This window comes from Mus caroli, chromosome 13, assembly GCF_900094665.2.
Source record: "Mus caroli chromosome 13, CAROLI_EIJ_v1.1, whole genome shotgun sequence".
In the NCBI taxonomy this organism is placed as follows: domain Eukaryota; kingdom Metazoa; phylum Chordata; class Mammalia; order Rodentia; family Muridae; genus Mus; species Mus caroli.
The window spans coordinates 32,706,367-32,726,471 of NC_034582.1; the positions used below are offsets into that span (position 1 = coordinate 32,706,367).

The following is a 20,105-nucleotide window of genomic DNA, read 5'->3' on the forward strand; positions in this document are numbered from 1 at the left end:
TTCCCGAGTAACTGGTATTGTGGGTATAGACCATGGCACGATCACTCTTATCTATAAGACTTATGCTTTCTTGCAGTTGTTGGAGTATGTATTGGGGTATTTCTTGGTGTATCTAGCATGTTCAAGGTCAATGAAAACATGTTTTTTTGGACTTACCAACCAGTCGACTCCGGACCCAGTTGCCAGTCATCGGCTTAAGTTCTCTTGGCATCATGCTTCCTGCAACAACTTAACGGCCTCTGAAGACTCTTATTCCCACAAACCTCTTCCCACTCTGCCATTTTCTCCTTTAAAAGTACACTGAGGTCTGCTGTGTCACTGTTTTGCAATTTCACACCCCTCCATTATCCTATGCTTGGAGGCTTATGTCTACTGTAGACATCTCAATTAAAAAATCAAGGGGTCATCTAGAGGCGAGGATAGAGCTTGCCTGCATGGTTAAAACTCATCTTTATAAAGCTGAGCTGACTCATGATTAGCATTAAGCTGTCTTCCCTCTTGTATATCCTGTAATTGCTGGTGCCAGTCCAACTTTCTATTGACTTTGGGGAAGTGTGTGCTAGGGAAGGAACTCTGAGGCCTGTGGGTGCCAGGCAAACACTCGGCAACGAGCGACACCCTGTAGCCCATCTACTGGAGTTTTAGATGAGAACACTTGAACCGATCCACCCTTCTATTTTTTGCCAAGTCTGTCTGGCTCATTCACAACTCTTTGTCCTCACTCCTACTCATGTTCAAAGATAGAGAAAACTTCGGAGTTCTCTCTGGTCTGTCCATATGGATATAAGCATTCTGAATTCCACATAACTGAGAATGAAGCTCCATGCACACGAAGTGCTCAGGATGTGACCCAGTTTCCTTCCCGTCTTTGTTGTCACTCACACAGGCCTGCTAAGTAACCCCCTAGAGACAGAACCATGACACATGAGAATAGCCATGGCGGATTTCATCCAGCACCAACAGCTTCCTAGTACCATTCATGCCACTAGCCACAGTCAGCTAAGTCACTGCAGTGTTTTTCCTGACTGCTATTCGCTGTCTCTAGCAGACATTGCAGGTCACGCTAGACTGCCTGAAGTACAGACATGGAGGACATTGGTCTAGATCATCATCATTACAGTGGATAGGATGAGAGGGAAATGTGCCCCTGCATGGAATGAAGGACATAGGCAACTCTCAGAGATGAGTTCGGTGTCTCCAGAGGCAAAACTGTTGGTTTCAGCAGTCTATCTGTAGATCCTGGTGAAATGTTGGGGTATAGGAAGGTTATCACTTGGTAACTAATCCCTCACCCCACCCCCACCCCTGCCACCCCAAAGTCTGGCATTTGTCAGGACAGGTTAGTCTCCTACAAGTCCCTCTGATAGGTAAACCAGGGGCTCTTTTACGGACTGGAATAAGGCCCTGAAGAGCCTTGAGGTTTCAATCTAACTTCCTCTTGTTGAAAAGGGGAACCTCTGAGCCTGAAACTATAGTTGGTCACAGAGCCAGTCAATGGACAAATACAAGAGGACCCTCCTGGGCAAGCTCAGCTTCCTCATCCATCTTGTAAAATGGTCCAGGTTCTTTCCTGCCCAAAACCCTATAAATTATGAAGGGTTGCAAATGATCCATGGGACTCAGCTCTAATTGAGAAGAAGAACAATTTTATAAAAGTACCATATTGTGAACTTCACATGGGAAGACACAGTCTAAGACCTCAAGTAGATGGTTGCAATCATAGAGTGCTGACCTCATGTATACTTGGCTTTTTCTACACACGCATACCTATGAAAAAAGTTTAATTTACGAATTGGCCCAGTAAAAGCAACATCATTTTAACAACAATGCTTTCTGATTAAATTGCCACCATCTCTACTCTTGCACTTTAGGGACATTACAAAATAGGAAATCATTACAAAACAGTCGTCTGAGTGCAAAGCACTCTGATTCTGTGACAACCAATCTGAAAACTGAGATGGCCACAAAGTGACTGATCTGTGAGTCCCAGCACACAGGGTGGATGTGCTGCACACAGGCAGGACATAGTGCATGGTATGGGAGTTCAATGTGCTGCTCACAATAGTGTACAATTTACAGTTGAGAAGTGGCTTGTTTCTCGGAAGTTTCCATTTTAATATTATTGGTTCATGAAGGTAACAAATTGCAAAACACTAAATGGCAGCGGGCGAGCAGCTATTATATTTTCTCAGTGTATCAGAAGGAGAAATGCTTGTTTAGAGAAAGGGCTGCATCTTCTGACGGGAGCCACCCTTGGGAAGGTTTACCTAATAGTTTCAAGTAAATACACACTGTGTCAGAGAAGAGCTGTGAAAGCTATTACAGTGACTTGGGCCCTTGTGCCTGAATGTGTCACCTCAGAGCCTGCATCTCTGTTCCTTCATCCATGTGTGGAAAAGCTAGCCATAGACAACCAACCCCAGCATCAGACAAGTACCCAAAGGCTGCTGCTACCATGCCCTCTATTAGGGTCATTGGCCTTGGGTCTGAATCGCTGGGAGGAGGGTGTTCTAAGAGGGAGACTGTAGCATGTAGTTTTAAATAAAACTCATGCAACATCTGGTTATGCGCCGTATATGGGGTGGATCCCCAGGTGGGGTAGTCTCTGGATGGCCTTTCCCTCAGTCTCTGCTCCACACTTTGTCTCCATATTTCCTCCTGTGAGTATTTTGTTCACCCTTCTAAGAAGCACTGAAGCATCCACATTTTGGTCTTTCTTCTTCTTAGGCTTCATATAGTCTGTGAATTGAATCTTGGGTATTCTGAAATTTGGGGCTAATATCCACTTATCAGTGAGTACATACCGCCTGTGTTCTTTTGTGACAGAGTTACCTCACTCGGGGTGATATCTTCTAGTTCCATCCATTTACCTAATAATTTCATGAAGTCACTGTTTTCAATAGCTGAGTAGTATTCCATTGTGTAACTGTAGCACATTTTCTGTATCCAATCCTCTGCTGAGGGCCTAGGCCCATCCCCACAGCTAGCTCTTGCCCTGGTTTCCAAAACTAGATTGCTAAACTAACCAAACCAGTTTAACCTGAAATGCCTGGGGCTCGAATTTCTCAAGCCTTCCAGCCCCTGTGGCTGGCCTGCAGAATTCCAGCTACAGTTAACTCAGTTCCCCTTAACTCCATGAAATGACACTGGAGACTGACATTATACCGACCAGATTTATAACGGTAAATCTCCAACCCCAATATGCCCTGTAAAGAACGCACAACTCAGTTAATATGAATACAAGCTGGACAGCTAGGTTAGGCAAATATACCCTACACTACTCTATTGCCCAGCTATGAAATCCCAAGCCACTTGCAGCTCCCCTGGGATACATTAGGTCTGCTCCATCTTCAACCTCGTCTACCTCCATTTTCTTCTCCTTCCATCCCCCATCTCTTCTTCCCTTCTTCCACCTTCTCTTTCCTCTATAAAACTTTCAGCTCTGCCTTTTCCTTCCACTACCCAATCACAGGCTCTAGCCTTCATTGGACCAGTTAAGATTTTACTTGACATCACCTGAGTATGTGATCTACTCCTTGTTAGGGCATCCCTCTTGAGGGAGCAAAAAAATACAAACAGCAGTCCGCAAGAGTAGACTAAGTTCCAGGCAGACCCACACTGAGCTGTTTGGAACCCAAGCAGAGTAAAGTGGACAAGAAGGTCATTTCCAATGGTAAAGGTGGCTTTTCCACCTCACTTGTGGATTAAATTTTAATTAAATGAAAGAGTATAAGTAGATAAACAAGTGTCAGGAGAAAACTGTCACTCTTTAGTTATTTGGTCCACTGGTTAAACAGAGAGAATCCAGCTAGCAGGCAAGGATCCAGGGTCCTACCAAAACTGTGCCTGAGATTTCAGAACCAGCAAGTAGGAGTAGGCAGCCCCTCTGTGTGTTATCTGAGGGTGAGCTTTCCCTCCTGGGTCAGGAAGCCTCAAGAAAGATGGCAGGAGCATGAGGGAAAGCTAGGCCATACTAGCTGCTCTCCTGCTAAGCTGGGAGTCTATATTTCACCTCTGTCAGACTTGGTGGAGCTTAAGTCGGAAGCACCAGGGTCACCAACTTGACAACGTTATGCTGGAAACCATGAACTCTCATCTTTTTCTCATCTACAGATCATGTGATGTGATGCCCTTTTCAGATGAACTGAGGTAGCAGTGAGCCTCAGATGCCAGTCAGCCCAGTTACAGGGGAAAAGATGCTCTATAGTACACTTTGTTGCTAAGCCAGGGTGTTGGTAGACTACGGGTGTTACATGCCTCTTTTCATGAATGTCAGAACCTTGACGTCCCTGTAAGACAGCATGACCAGTTAGCAAAACAGAAGTTGCAGATTTACCCCTGTTGCCTATGACTGCTCCAGCTAGGGGCCTTTGAATAGATCCCTAGTACCAGATAGGAATTCTCTCCTGTGGAGGGGGTCTCTGAATCTAGCAGAAGATGGTTGGTTTACTCCACAATCATGCCACTGTTACACACTGAATAGGCACCTCTTGCCTGGAAAGTTGAACTATATCTATTTCTTAAAAGGAATGAAAAGTAAGGAAGCAACCATAAATTATGCTAGAGATGAAACCACATCTGACTTATTTTAGAACAAAATGCACAGCCTGTACTCAATATAAACTGGAAGGGTTGGCTTGAATATTGCTGATGTTAAAGGTTTATCTGGAAATGACGGCTAAAACAAGGCAGAGTACAAACTTATTTAAGAGCTGTTCCCTAGGAAACCCCAGGGATAAGAATGAGAAAGTTAGACAGGAAAGAAAATAAGGCCAATCCAAGTGGCCACTGTGAGAAAAAGACTCTCGATTGTACTGGGAACCTTGGGAAGACCCTGTGTATGATACCTTAAAACTGGAAGAGCTGTGTTATTGATCTGTCAACTCCCAGGAGCTGTTCCCAGAGGCACTGGTTCTCAACACTTCTGCCTTAACTGTGTTAATAAGCAGGCTTACTCCTACAGCAATGGATGTATAAGCAGAAAGTCCCAAGAGTTTGCAGGGGAAATCTTTGGTGGCATTAAATGTTATGGGTTTTAGTTCATTCAAGCTACTAAAACAAAATATCACCAAAAGCTTTGGTGATTTGTGTGCAATAGAATTCTAATGTTCAGTTATAATTTATTTATTCAACTGGTCATGAACCCCTTTCTATGGAGTGGGCATCAAATATGATCAGAAACCAACTGGCTACCCCTCATCACAGCCACGCCACTATTGCATCAACAGGCATATGTTATTTTATTGAATTATATTGGTTAAGTAGATAATGGCTAAGAATCCAAGGTAGCTGGAAATTTGATCTCAGCTTCATAGATGCTGCCTTCTGACTTTACCCTCATGGTGGAAGGGGCATACAAGTTTCCTTGGGCATCTTTTGTAAAATACTAACTAATCCTACTCCTGAAGGACTAAGTGCCTAACCCCCTCCTGGAGTCTTTACCCGCTAGTACCACTGCCCTAAGATTTTAGCATTTAGACTATCACTCTGTTGTAATTCCCGTGAACATTTGAACTGCACATTGAAGTACTGAATTCAAATGACTATGTTGATGAACAGGACACTGGTAAAAGAGAGATTTACATCATTCACTAAGAAGATAATCAACACGGGGAAGCTGTATGGAATGACCAATTTCCTGAGAGCTATTGTAGAAATCTGTCTTCCTCTATAATATCTAAATGTAAGGGATGCTATGGGCATAAGTCATTTTCAGTGCATATCTGAGCTTGTATTGAAAGGGCTATGGGAGCAAGATCAACTAAAAAGCCAACAAACAAACAAACAAACAAACAGAGTCAAGAGATGATACTGAAGGTTTGGGTCCCCTCAGAGAACCAGCTACCTTCTATCAGCTACAAGTAAGATGTTAATGACTGTGCAGTGGTTTGCAACAGTGACCTGCACTACATAAGAGAGAAACTGGACCCTTCAGGAAGATGCACTCTTCTAAGTGCAGTAGCCATAAATCTATTTTTAAATGAGCAAAACCAAAATACTACTAGACAAGGAGATATCACTAATTCTGCCAGGTCACTAGGGAAAATATCTGTGAGAGTGAGCAGTTCCAGATATAACACACGGGCTTGAGCCCAAGTATATATGTACTATCTTTCAGATTCAGGAAATCCCAAGTCCAGAAATTAGTGTTTTTTGATTGGGAACATCTGGCGTGTGTTGGCAGAGAAACAGACATCCTCAGTTTATGTTTCCCTGGCATGCTAAAGATTCCATGAGCTCAGAGTCCAAAATCTAAAAACAGAAGGAAATAAATTCTAGTTGGCAGAGAACTCAAATGTGGGAGACAAAGAGATATTAGAATTTGGGAATACAGACACATAATATGAATAATAATATAACTGTTTAAAGAATTGGAATTTCAAAATATGAGAAAAGAAAAATACAATATCAATAAATATCAGGGAGATTTGACAAAAGAAAGCCATTTATCATGGAATATTTAATGACTGAAATAAAGAACAGTTGCTATGTTAAAATGGAGCTTTAAGAATAACTGGAGAGGGCTGGAGAGATGGCTCAGTGGTTAAGAGCACTGGCTGCTCTTCCAGAGATTCTGAGTTCAATTCCCAGCAACCACATGGTGGCTCACAACCATCTCTAATGGGATCCAATGCCCTCTTGTAGTGTGTCTGAAGATAGCTACAGTGTACTCATATACATTAAATAAATAATAAATAATTTTAGAAAAAGAATAGCTGGAGAGATTTTGAGAGTTATATTATTCAATATAAACCATGGAAGAGTAAGTCAGAGATGAAAAATATAAGCTACTATGGAAGAAAATAAGGAAAAAGCAAGTTCTAAGCAAAAACGCTGGTTCCCTTTCTAGAACTCTCTGTAAGGTATGCATTTTCAGGTTCCCTGTGTAGAGTCTCAAGAGAAACTCCATGACCTACCAAAGGAAAACAAATTGCCTAGCAATAGATCACAATTAGACTGAGGCCAGACTTATAAAGAGTATTATCAACACCCCCAGAAAGGAAAAAAAAATAAAAGAACCACCAGTCTAGAATTTGTGTGTGTGTGTGTGTGTGTGTGTGTGTGTGTGTGTGTGTAATGCCCATCAGTAATGAGAGAGAATTAAAGATCTTCTGGCAAAACAAAATCTAGAGCACTTCCTGGCAATCATAGTAGAAGTCAATTCTGAGGGGAAGGTGGGTCGTGATAAATAAAAAAATTGACCAAATTAATCAGACTTTTAAAAATACCCAAGAAAGCCAGACTGCCTTTTAAAAATGAGCTATCTATCTTCTAAAGAAATCTATCTAGACTATGACTCTGCAGTGGGTGTTATAGTTAATAGCAGACTATAAAACGCCTTTTGTTTAAAATTAAAAACACAGTAAAAATGTCCACCATCTCTTCGATCCAACATCCTACTGAAGGCCCCTAACAGAGCAGTGAGATAAAATATATTTATGTCCTTGAGAGGTAAGCAAAGCATATAATAAAATGTACAATGTAGTTGGTCAGTGGTGGCGTATGCCTTTAATCCCAGCACTTGGGAGGCAGAGGCAGGTAGATTTCTGAGTTTGAGGTCAGCCTGGTCTACAGAGTGAGTTCCAGGACAGCCAGGGCTACACAGAGAAACCCTGTCTCAAAAAAACCAAAAAAAAAAAAAAAATTGTACAATGTGCATCCAATATGACCAACCACATGGAAAAACCCAGCCAACCAATTAGTGCAGTGTGTGAGTGCTGAATTCGCAGCTTCTCTGGAGGCGAACTTAATGCACTCCTTAAGGGGACAGCTAGTATATTCCAACCAAAGAAATTATTTCCCAGCTGTGGAGTGTGTTATTATGTGTACAGACTACAAATGATCCTTCTTTTGATGTGTACATAGACTGGCCAAGCTCTTGTCCTTATAAACTACTGTGAACATCATTTTGTTTTGTTTTGTTTTGTTTTGTTTTGTTTTGTTTTGTTTTGTTTTGTTTTGTTTTGTTTTTGTTCTTTTATTTTGAGACAGAGTCATTTTTAGCCCAGGTCTGCCTGCAACTTTTCATGTATACCAGACATTCTTCAAACCTGTGGTCTTCTATCCTGTCTCTGTCTCTCATGCTCTGTGTGAACGTGCATATTTATGTCTGTTACGTCAGAAAATGCTTCCTGACCCAGGTATTTGCTTTGTCCACTTTTTTGAAGCAGAACCTGGGGCAAAGCTATTTAGCTATAGCAACATCAAGACTCGTCTAGGGATGTTTCTATGCATACTAACAGTTTCTAAGTTATGCCCTGAAAACACGTGAGCAGACAGCGAGAGCAGGCTGAACAGTATCCAAACAGTTACAGAAATGGTGTTAAGGAGACAACAGAATGTTACCCAGCTTCTGGCAACTTAGCAGTGACACCAAGTTCATCTCCAACCCTTACTGTGTGATTAACTCAGGAGGGTGTCCAAAAGATATATGGAGCTGGAGACTACGGCTATTCAACTGGTCACAGTTCTTGGCTCATCTGAGGCTTGGTTTACTGGCTTCTTTTCTGTGTCAGCTTTCTATCATTCCATGTAATCCTTTATATATTTATTAGGAGAGCCAATTTTTTTATCCTCTAAAGGAGAAGAGAGTGAATAGGGATAAGACTTGTTGACTGGGGAGACAGAGAAATGAACCTTCTACTCTGTTAAGAATTTGTTTTGCTGGCACAGAAGCACAGCCTCCAGCAACTGTTCTTTTCCTCCCCGAGCCCGGACTTGTGGGAGCTTGTAATCCTGCATCACTCCTGCTCCTGGGACCCTGTTCTCCATGCACTTTGCTCCACCAATTATAAGATGCAATCAGCAAGGATAGTTTCCCAGGGAAGCATCTCTCTCCTCCCCAGAAGGAAGACAGCTTGCTGGCTGAGCCAGGTATCTGATGGATTCAGTCTGACTTGTTTTCATTGAGGTAAGAGATGCAGGAAGAATTCATTTCCCCTGATTTCAGTTCATGGTATCCTGAGATGTGTTCCCAGGGGGGGCATCTTCAACTCCTTTGGAAAGCAGCACTATAGTTGTAAGAAGCCTGGGGGATCACACCTGAAAGATAATGGGCTTTTAAATGCTTTAGATATCTGCTGCTATGATATTCCTTGAATCCAGGGCTACTTGGTAGAGGCACTCTTGTCTTAAATCAGAGGCAGTCATGTTCATGAGCATCATCGTCGATGGTCCTCTGAGACACGCTAACACCGAAAAGGAGTGTCTCACTATGAGTCATCTCCAGCACCAGGACTGCTTCCTGGGAAAAGTGTAAATTGATCTTTTTCCTCCTATGAGTAAGCTGAGGGATTGGAGACAGCAGTGAACAATTCATTACCTGAAATACAGAAATATCAGAAAACACGTCAGGCTGGTCCCACAATCAAAAGCATTTGGGAAATACATCTTAACAATTAATACTTGGGCTTTAGACATCAGAGTGTGGCCAAAATTGTGTCAGGACCCTGAACAGAGCCTCAGGAAGAAAGGAAGTGGCTAAACATGGATGCCAGAGGTCTTGAGTGTCCTTGTTCTGTGTCCTGCTGTGTTAACAGTTCCACCCATGGAACTGGAATTGTAGCTGTTTCTTCAAGATCTGAGTAGGCATAGAAGTTCTCAGGAAGTTCTCAAATATACCTTGGACTACCAGGCTCCTGTAATTTCTCCCTTGGAGCCTACTTCTCTGGCAAGAGTTTCTTTCAAGTGGACCCTGACTGCTGGATCTCTCCTGGAAGGAGAGCTTCAGATGCACTGCCAGCCACTGTAGAAAGTAGCTGGGCAGTTTCTAAGGGAGCTGAACACGTTCTTGCCAGATCACTCAGAAATCCCACTCATGAGTATTCATTCCAGAGAAAGAAAAAGCGCAATATAAAAAAACAATCCGTAAGTTGGTGGTAGATCTATCGCTGCTAGATAGGAAGTGGTCACATGTCATGGCCTGAACTCTTCTGGAGGCAACTCTGGAACTTTGTAGTCCCTGGGTGTTGTAGACTGTTGTCCTCTGAGCATGGCAGCCATAACTCTCTTCATCAGAGCAGCTGTGACTAGTTGCAAGAGACCCTTGAGATCAAGCTTGTGGATATTCTTTCATAGTAGGAGAGGGTGAGGAGGGTCAGTAGATGCTCGTTTGAGATTCAAGCCACTACCTTCCTACACTTCCCTCTGAGATGTATGTAATTCTGCCTAAGCTGTGTGTGATTGCATAGTCTTGGGCAGTAATGGAGTACATAGTGTGGGAGACTAACTAAAGATGGGGCTCCATCCATGAGGCACGCTGAAGTGAGACTTTCTGGTAATGCAGTTACTTTAGGGTCACCTATGCTCCTGTAAGTAACTGTAAGGGATGCATGCTCTGTAAGAAAGACCAAGGAACTAATTAGTTCCTCAAGTGGCACTTTGGTGCAAAAGCACTATAGTCACTCACTGGTTTCCCTACCTTGCCCAAGTTCACACAACAATGAGTGTCTGTGATGGCTGTTATTGTTTGTCAACTTGACTACATCGGGAATGAACTATAATTCAGGAATGGAGATCACACCTGTGAGAGATTTTGTTTGTTTTTTGTTTTTGTTTTTGTTTTTGTTTTTTGGCTTGGTTTGAAGTGGATAAATGAACTTCTACTTCAGACCTTTGAGGCAAGAAGATACAGGCAGGAAGATACACCTTTAGTATGTGCCATGCTTTCTGCTGGAAGTCTACATAACAACATAGAGGATGCAAGCATTTGCTCTTTGCCTGCTTGCCCTCATCTTGCTTGTACATCCATTCCTTCACTGGCATTGGAGCCTACTTCTTCAGGATTCCAGCACAGACAGAAGACCAACTGAGATACTCAGCCTGGTGAGACTGAGAGATTACTAGATTCTTGTTCTTTCCATTCACAGCTAGCCATTGGTGGATTATCAGGACTAAGGCCTATAAATTATTACAATAGGATATGTGGATGTGTGTGTGTGTGTGTGTGTGTGTGTGTGTGTGTGTGTGTGTGTATCCCCAGTCCTCTCTGGTTTGGCTCTGCCAGCTCCCAAGCCTTCCACTGCCATCTGCATAAGGTTCTGCTACTCCCCATCTTCTCCACACTGAGAAGTTCTTACAGATGCATCCTATGCTTGGTCCCCCACCACCCTCCATTGATTATTATCATTTCCCCTTTTTGCTCTGTCTTCTCCCTCCCTGGACCTCTCACATTAGGCCTTTCCATGCCTAGTATATGACACTAGCAGAGAGAGGATGCTCCAGTAATAGAGAAAGGAAAGTTCTTAAGACCATTTTACAAGAATTTCACTAAGCAGATCTGTGCCTTGCTTCCAAGAGTTCTGGAGAAGCCACCTGGGTAAGTGCTGGGGTCCCAATGGCTTAAACTCCTAGACATGGTGAATAGAAGAATCACTGTCTCTCCAGAGACAGAAATCAGTAAGTTGAATGGAGAGGGAGCCAGGCACAGACAATCGTTGGTCTGGGTGGGAGGAATCCCCACATGAAGCTCCTTAAATTCTCATAAATCCTACAAATCATGAAATACGGTTTGCAAAGAGATGGGTTAGGGTTAGATATCTGCAACAGTGCTAGGCTTTGAAACTGCGGTGAAACACGTTATATCTTGAGACCTATCTACAAAATTGTACACCAAGGAGATTAGCCAAAAAGGCCCATATGGCTTAAAACAGTGGTTTGCAAATAAAATAGGTAATTGAATTGACTGTTAAAAATCTCCGTGCTGAGGCATCGCCCAGACACATTAAGACAGAATGGCTGAATGGACTCAGACATTGTCATATTCACAGTCATGATCACTTGGTGGCCATCATTGGTGGAACAGCACACTCTGAACCAGAGTCACACGCAGTGCAACCCTATTCAGTTTCCTCCTCTTAGAGAATGTAGTCTAGAAGACTCCAATGGATGGGGAGCAATGGAGAAGACTTACCTCTGTATACATATACTTCATTCATACGTAGATCTTAGTCACCTCAGCACATTATTTGTTTTCTGTATTCAAAACACTCATCTTTTACCATAGAAGTACTTTAAAGCTTCTCTATGGCACGTCTGAATTTTTAGTATTATTACTCTTTTGCTTCAAGGTCATTGTTAAGTTAAATAAGGATTACATGAACCTACTATATTCCTGAGACAGTAGTTTTTATAACCAAGATAGCTACTAAGTGGTGGGTTATGTATACAATGTAGATGTGTCAGACAAAAAGCCAGTTCACCTCCCAAAAGGAATGAGTTGAGATTCTGTCTCAGTACTCAATGGCACCAATTTGAAAATTACCTACTGTATACTTTGGGACATTTTCCATTTAATAATTTTGGACAATAATTAATCATAAGTAATGACAAATATGGAAAACAAACTGCAGGAGAGGGAGCAACCACTGTATTAAAACAAAACAAACCATTCCCTCCCACTGCTGGGGGAAGGCACACTTCAGCTGTTCTGAGGCCTAAAGTGCTATATATATATCCCTCCTCTTTTCTGTCATTAAAGGGCTATCATTAATGACTTTCATTTATTTTACTATTGAAAAGAAACTAGTAAAGGTTCCAGGATTTTCCATCAGCAACCCAAACACTCCTTTACACTCAAAAGCACACTGGCCACCATTACCAAACAGCCTACAGAGCATTGAGGTGTTTAAGCCCTCAACTCACTAACAGTACACAGTGGTGGTGTCAATGCTGCTCGTATTGCATTTAAAGCAAAGATTCATATCTAAGCATCTGCATACCTCGGCTGAAAACAGAAGCAACTGCATCAGAGGTGCAACTTAGTGACTAAATTCCCTATGACACACCGGGAGAAGAAACTTGAATGGGAATAGAGCTAGTATCATTTGAAAGTGAGCCACTGGAGTCTTGCTAGGCTATTCTCTAATAATGAGATTTGACAAGTGGCAAAGAGAAGAGATCAGGAAAACACTGCTAGACTTACTTTTTTCCTACAGTGCAAAGTAGCGGGGAATGGAGAAGGGTGTGCAGACAAGACAATAACTTTACAAACAGAAAAGATGAAAGTTGGCTTTGAGCTGCTGTGGATGAATTCTAGCAGTGGTGTCTCACCCAAACCTCATGCCGTCATCATCAGTGATGGATCTTCGCTGACACTGGAATGATATCGTATGAATTGATACAAGAGGGTTAAGACCCCGGTCAAAACCACCAGATGAGAAAGGAAACTTTCAGCACACACTACATTTTAATCATAGACAGAACAAAAGCTTGCAGAATTGGTAACCAGGCAGCCTAATAGATAATGTCTAAATAAGGCCTGTTTGTTATTATCTGGTGAAAGATACAGAGGAATGGCTGGCACATCTGACCTTGGACTATTGGCTGTTCAAGCACACCCAGAAACTCTATCTCAAACACCAAAGTAAATATTTCCATTGTTGTCAAGAAAAGTTAATGAACTCGAAGCTTCCTGGAGAGCTAAATTGGCAAAAAAAAAAAAAAAAAAGTTATACAAGCCTCACAACCAGGCCTCAAATGTAATTGCTAGCACCTACCAAAGCCAAGGCCGAGAATACAAGGCTCCATTGACTAACTCCTTCTGCTTTTGTCAAATCACCCCACTTTGTCCTTTTCCTTACATATCCAACCAACTTAGGCATGTCCACTAACACAGACACCAGTTATATGAACTTGTGAATAAATAGAACACAATTCCTATCATGACAGCTTACACCTGGAATTGGGTGTGTCCAACCTCGAGACATTGCAACAAAATTCATGTCGGAGGATGGGACAATTGAGTTACAAAAAAAGTTCACCAAAAGAAATTCCATAATGTCATACATACATGAATGTAGGTCAACAATATGTCTGTCTTGGACATTCTGGCATATTTGTGGAGCAGAGCTGCAGATACCAGTGGGGCTTAGAGAGAGCAAGATCCCATTGAATACCAGCTCTGGCGATTTTCTCATGTTGTACACTTTATTATTTTCCTGGGATCTCAGGGGCTGGATTGGCTAAGGTGGTGGCCCAGAAGATGACGCCTTGACTTTGGTACTTTGAACAGTATGTTTTGGGGGAAAATGGAACTTTCAATAGGAACGGGTGGGAAAAAAATCAAAATGATTTTGGTAATTCAATTCTTGAGCTGAGGACAGTGAGGTATGGGGGTACCTCTCTGGCCTTCTCATTGGCTCTGTCGCAGGTAGTCCAGTGGATATATGTCAACAAGTCGTAGGGTCTATGGAATCCCTGAAGCCTCTGTGTTTCCTGCTGGATAATTCAAGTCCACAGAACTCACTCAAATTTCTCCACTGTTCTAGTTTCATTACATCACTGTAGTTTATTTGGTTTATAATTCCAGTCCTCGGTTTACAATTCCAGTGTGTCACTGAAGGGAAGTCAAGGCAGAAACACAGTAACCTATCATCTCTCATCTACAACCAGGGCAGAAAGAGCAAGACGGGTCCTCACTTGCTTACTCCCTGCAAAACTAGCACTCTTAACTCTTTTCTAATTTATGGGTTGGATCATAAAACTGAGCTGCCCACAGTGGATGAGCCAATCAACAACTGTCTTAATTAGGGTCAACACTGTCGTGATAAATCACCATGACCAAAGCAACTTGGGGAGGAAAAACTTTATTTGGCTCACATTTCCATATCACTGTTCATCATCAAAGGAAGTCAGGAGAGGAAGTCAAACAAGGCAGGAACTAGAGGCAGGAGCTGATGCAGAGGCCAGGAAGGCATACTGCTTGCTAGTTTGCTCTCCTCAGTACTTTCTCAGCTGACTTTCTTATAGAACCCAAGACTACCTACCCCGAGTGGTCCTACTCACAATGGGCTGGACCCTTCCTCATCAGTTGCTAATTTAAAAAATGCTCTACACCCTGCCTATAGAATCATCTTAAGGTGGCATTTTCTCGGTTAAGGCTCCCTCCTCTCCAGTGACTCTAGCTTGTGTCAAGTTGGCATAAAATTAAAATTAGCTAGTACAACTCTCCAAGACAAAGCCACAGGTTAGCATGATCTAGATTATTCCTCATAGACTTTTCCCCTGGGTGATTCTAAGTAGTGGCAAGTTGGCATTAAGACTAACCATCACACCAAGTTTTACAATCGTGTGTGTGTGTGTGTGTGTGTGTGAGAGAGAGAGAGAGAGAGAGAGAGAGAGAGACCTGTCCTTACCTCTAGTTCTACTACTTGGATTTAAAGCCTGTTGGAAATTGACTGACTTTCTCCCACAGGGGAGGAATTCTCTTTTAAAAAATCACCAAGAGAAATGGTAGTACCCCACCTACCTCACTCCCACCAACTTTCCTTGAACTTGTGTCTAAAGCCAGCTTCAATCTTCTGTATTTCCTGCTCTGGGAAGGCAAGCTCTCTCTCCCTTCTTTATCTTCTCTCTTCCCTTCTTTTTCCTACTCTGCATGCTGCCCTCCTTGATCTCCCTCTCTCTACCTCTTTCTTTTTCCCTGACACACACCCTCCAGGGCTTATACTTGACCTCACTCTAAGGCCCCAAACACCAACTTTCTCCCTAATGGATTAAACCTTTGTGTTCATTCTTACTTCTTCTTGAGATCTGGTTTTGCTTCCTGTATGTGCTGTTAGCAGGAAAAAAAAAAAAAAAAAAAAAGGCTGACCCAGAAGAATGCTAATGTGAGGGCTAAGGATGCTAATGTGCTTGGCCACTTTCCAATAAATAAATTAGTGAAAGGTTTATACCTCCCATAGTAAAACTCTAATTATCTCTCTCCTATAGTCTCTCCCTTCATACCTGGCTCAACCACACCTCTCCAGAATGCCCTCAGAGTCCCTAGTTTGCCCTTCCTCTGGCTTCCTACAGTCTATTGTATAGGTATCATTATGCCTCTATCATCCTTAATCAGTGTAGAAGTTAAGGCCCTATTACTCTTTCTTGTGGCCCAGGGTAGCTATGGAAGTGATTCAATAAATACTCATACATTCACTACTTCTGCTTCATCTATAATTCCCTATCCCCACTCCCTTCCTTGTCCTGCAAAGGTCCCTGCCCATAAGAAAGTAATGCCTTAGGCCAATGCTTCTTCACTGAGGGTAAGTTAGTGCCCAAAGGTGGTCAGGCTTCACCAGTTCTGTCACATTATGGATTGTCACAGGGATGCTTCTGTCATATGGATAGCAACTGGAAGTGCTGATTACCAACCTGTGGACCACAAAACTTTATTTGAGACTAAATGACAATAACCATGAGGTTAAGCTGTTCAGCTTTAAGGTTCTCAAGGGGATTATTCCAAATGACCTACTGTGTTCTCCTTCTTTCAACAGTTACGGAGAAGCTAGTGTAATACTAAGACATGATGCTCCTGGTTCTAGGAGTTCATGTCTAATAGAGGAATGACACGATGTATAATGCCCATAATTCAGAGCATGCTAAGCACCCAAATGGAAAAATAAGAAAATACAGGGTATTCGTGTTAGGATGCACCTGAAGGAAGTGATGTCACTTTTTCCTAGAGACTGCATAACTTTCCTGTAGACTGCCTAGTTACTTTCAAAGGCATTACTCTTACATTTTAAAAAAAAATTGAGATAACTGCCAGGGAAGCTCAGAAAATTCCCCAAGCACTTTAAAAATAATTTTTCTGTTTCCATATACATTTCCTTAGAGAGGACACAAGCAACCTACTGATCCCTTTGTGACTATGTCTCTTATTAAAATTATTTTTCTAATACCAAGAAAAGGCTTTATTTCTTTCTTCTCCTTTTGGTTTGCCTATGTATAGCTTTAAAATATTGGTGATAAACACACCCTGGAATTCTGAAGCTGCTAACTGAGCAATATACACCTTTGTTCATTTTGCCTCAGATGTCAGTAGCCTCTATCTCCGTCAATACTGAGTACTACGTGTGTAGAAGGAACAGTTGCCTTCTTCATCCCCACCACTATTTAACAATCTGAAAGAAGTCCTGAGACAGTATGAAAACGTTTAGGAAGAAGTCAAAAGCTCATCAGAAAAGAGGGACATTTTCCCTAAGAAAATTAGGGAACAAACCAATCGGAACAATACCTCTGTTGGATTTGCCAGGTTAGACTTATCTAGGGGCCATGGCCATCCAGGTATCAGAGGCATTGATGCATCTCTCAGGTTAGTATGTTGATGGTCATGGCAGTGTCTGCAGCATCACCTAGAAACTCACAGCGGAAAGCAGGTAGAAGACTGCAATACCTAATTCCATATACCTGCACAGAAAACATCCCAGGCAATCTTAAAAATGAAATTAGCATGCATATTTTAGGATTTTCTTATTGATTGCAATATACAATACTTACTAAACAGCAATGTGGGTTTGTCTGTGCTTTTGTTAATGCTGAGTTTACAGCTTGACTCGGGTGCTTTCCATGCTGGGATCTAGGTAAGCTAATACAACCTTTCTGAGTCTATATGCTTCAGTCTGTGAAAGGAGGAAGAGTCACGCCTTTTCCCAGATCCTTCCTGATTCTACCAGTCTGGAGCCGATAGAGCAAAGGGTCTAGTCTATAGAGCAGCAGTTCTCAAACTGTGGGTCGCAATCATTAGATAACACGTATTTCCTACGGTCTTGGAAACCCCAGGCATAAATTTATTTCCATTGCTCCTTCATAATAGTGATTTGGCTACTGAGCAGTATCTCAGTCCCTAGGACCATGATTTTTCTGATGGTCCTCAAGCCACAGGTTGAGCACTGCTGCTATAAAGGAAGTAATAATTAACTAATCAGCTAATTTTAATGTAAATAATCTGATATAGAGAATATGTTAATTAGCTGAATGGAAAAATAAGAGAAACCAAAAGAGTAAAATGACAGTGAATTACAGTTGCCTCCTCGAGAGCTAGGAGAGCTAAGGGCAAAAGCTGGCGGGATGAAAACCTGGGTGCTTGGAAGGCAGAACTTGTGGTCCAAGGCAAGAGTAGGGTAACCACCTCTGAGACACTATTTAGCAGAGGTCTGGGCACTCACAGAGCTGAGCCTGGCTGGTTCCAGGAAAGGGCAAGAGAAGCATCATTTGGAAGCAAGGGCCACTGAAAAGGGTTGAGAAGCAAGCCCAGTCCCTGGCTCAGAAGCAAGCCCAGTCCCTGGCTCCGGCTTCCAGCTCTCCCTGGCCCCCTGACTGCATTCAGCACAGGAATCATTATAGACGAGCAGCAGCCACACAAAGCAAAGTACAAAGGCTATGTTCAGAGCTGAGATTTGGCTAGCGTAGTGGCTGACCCAGACTCATGGTCATCATATGTGTCTGTGGGGTGCCTATCCCTAGGATGGACTGGATAATGGGGAGTTTGAGAAGGGAGGCTGAGAATTCTTAGCAAGTTCTCAGCACAAGATGGTGTTCCTCTCTTAGACCCAGTGAGAAGCACAGTGGAAAAGGAAATGAAAAATGAAAGACACAAAATTAGTTCCTGCCTTAAATCTAAGTTTACATTAGGTGCTACGGGGTTAAGATAGGGAGCAAATTACAAAGCAATACAGTTGGGTTTCTATATCCACAGTTGCCAAATCCTCAGATTCAACCAAAAGCAAATCTAAAATAGTTGAATATGAATATCTGAGCATGTGCAGACTTCCTCCTGTGTTTCTTGAACAAAACAGCATAAGATGATTGGCACTGCATTCGCCTTGTATCATACAACTGTATCACACGTATAACTGCTGTAAGTCTCCTAGGAATGACTTTAAAGATCTGTGTGAAGAGGAGCCTGGAAACATGACTCACTCGTTAAAAGGGTTTGCACAGAACCCATTTTGGGGTTCCAGCACCCACATGGCGGCTCACAGTAAACTCCAGTTCTAGAATATCTAACTCCTTCTTCTGGCCTTCTCAAGTACCCATGTGGTGCACATACAAACATGTAGGAATTCACACATATATTTTAAAAATGAATACACACACACACACACACACACACATATATATATATATATATATATATATATATATATATGAGGATTGCATAGATTCTATGGAAATAGGACGTTTTATATCAAGAACTTAAGCATCTATGGATTCTGGTATATAGGCGTCCTGATGTGTTCCTTATGGATATTGAAGGATGACTAGACATATTTACACAGTTAGAAGAGTACATCAGACACGACTGGGTTTTTTAATTCAGAGAATAAACAACTACTCTCAACACTGTGAGGGAAAGTTCACAAAAGGCAAGAATTAGCAAGAAATGAAAGTATACAAGTGAATCAGAGGGCTGGAGTTTTCGAGTGTGTGTGTGTGTGTGTGTGTGTGTGTGTGTGTGTGCTGCACATTGCCACCTGCCTCAGGGTAGGGACAGAAGGCTAGTTCTGCTCTTTATTCTGATTCATAAGGTGCTATTTGAATAAAGAAACATTACGCGTGAAACACATTATCTTATGTCCCTAACTATTTAGTAAAATGCCTTGCATAGAGCAGAAATGGGGCCCTGAGTGGGATGAGGTGGCCTAAGGTAAAGCCGAATTGTAAAGGCTCATTGTGACTGAGTATCCACACACATCTCCCTCTGTTAGCAAGACTAATGATAGGGGCTAAAAGAACTTAAGCAACGATGAAAACAGTAAGTACTAAACTTGCCCTCTGTTCCTGAGGTCCTGTTGTTAGAGTGAGCACAACAGCGACCATGGACAGACTGCGAGGAAGTGCTGAAATGTTCCAGGTGTTTCTAAGTGCTGGCTACTTCAGTATGTCCTGTAAAAATCATTAGTGCAGATGTTGCAGATGAGTTTGCGGTGTGCTCATGACTAATCTTTCCATGTCCTCTTTGGCAGATCCCTTACAGGATTTTGGCCTTTCCATTGACCAGTGTTCCAAGCAGATCCAATCAAGTCTCAACATTAGATTTGGCATCATTCTGAGTAAGTAGACGCGATTACCCTGACTTGAAGCATAGCAGAGCCTCCTCCTCCTCCTCTGCACATACGATGGTTCACGCTGACTTAGCACAGCAGGCTGTATCAACTATCCTACCTTTGCCTCTCACATGCCTTCTTTAGTTAATCCCTCATGATCATGAAAATGAAATGCTGGGCTTTTGTATTAAAGAGGTTCCAGCCGGGCGTGGTGGCGCACGCCTTTAATCCCAGCACTCGGGAGGCAGAGGCAGGCGGATTTCTGAGTTCGAGGCCAGCCTGGTCTACAAAGTG

General features: G+C 42.4%; 1 protein-coding gene across 1 annotated transcript in view; it reads left to right on the forward strand.

Annotated features, from left to right (window-relative positions):
- The window catches only part of Ly86 (lymphocyte antigen 86), a 67,506-nt gene that overhangs the window by 9,979 nt on the left and 37,422 nt on the right, over positions 1-20,105 (forward strand). Inside the window, exon 2 of the mRNA XM_021180863.1 lies at positions 19,731-19,817. Within this exon, the coding sequence (XP_021036522.1) occupies positions 19,731-19,817 (87 nt within the window). The remainder of the gene's footprint in view (positions 1-19,730; positions 19,818-20,105) is intronic.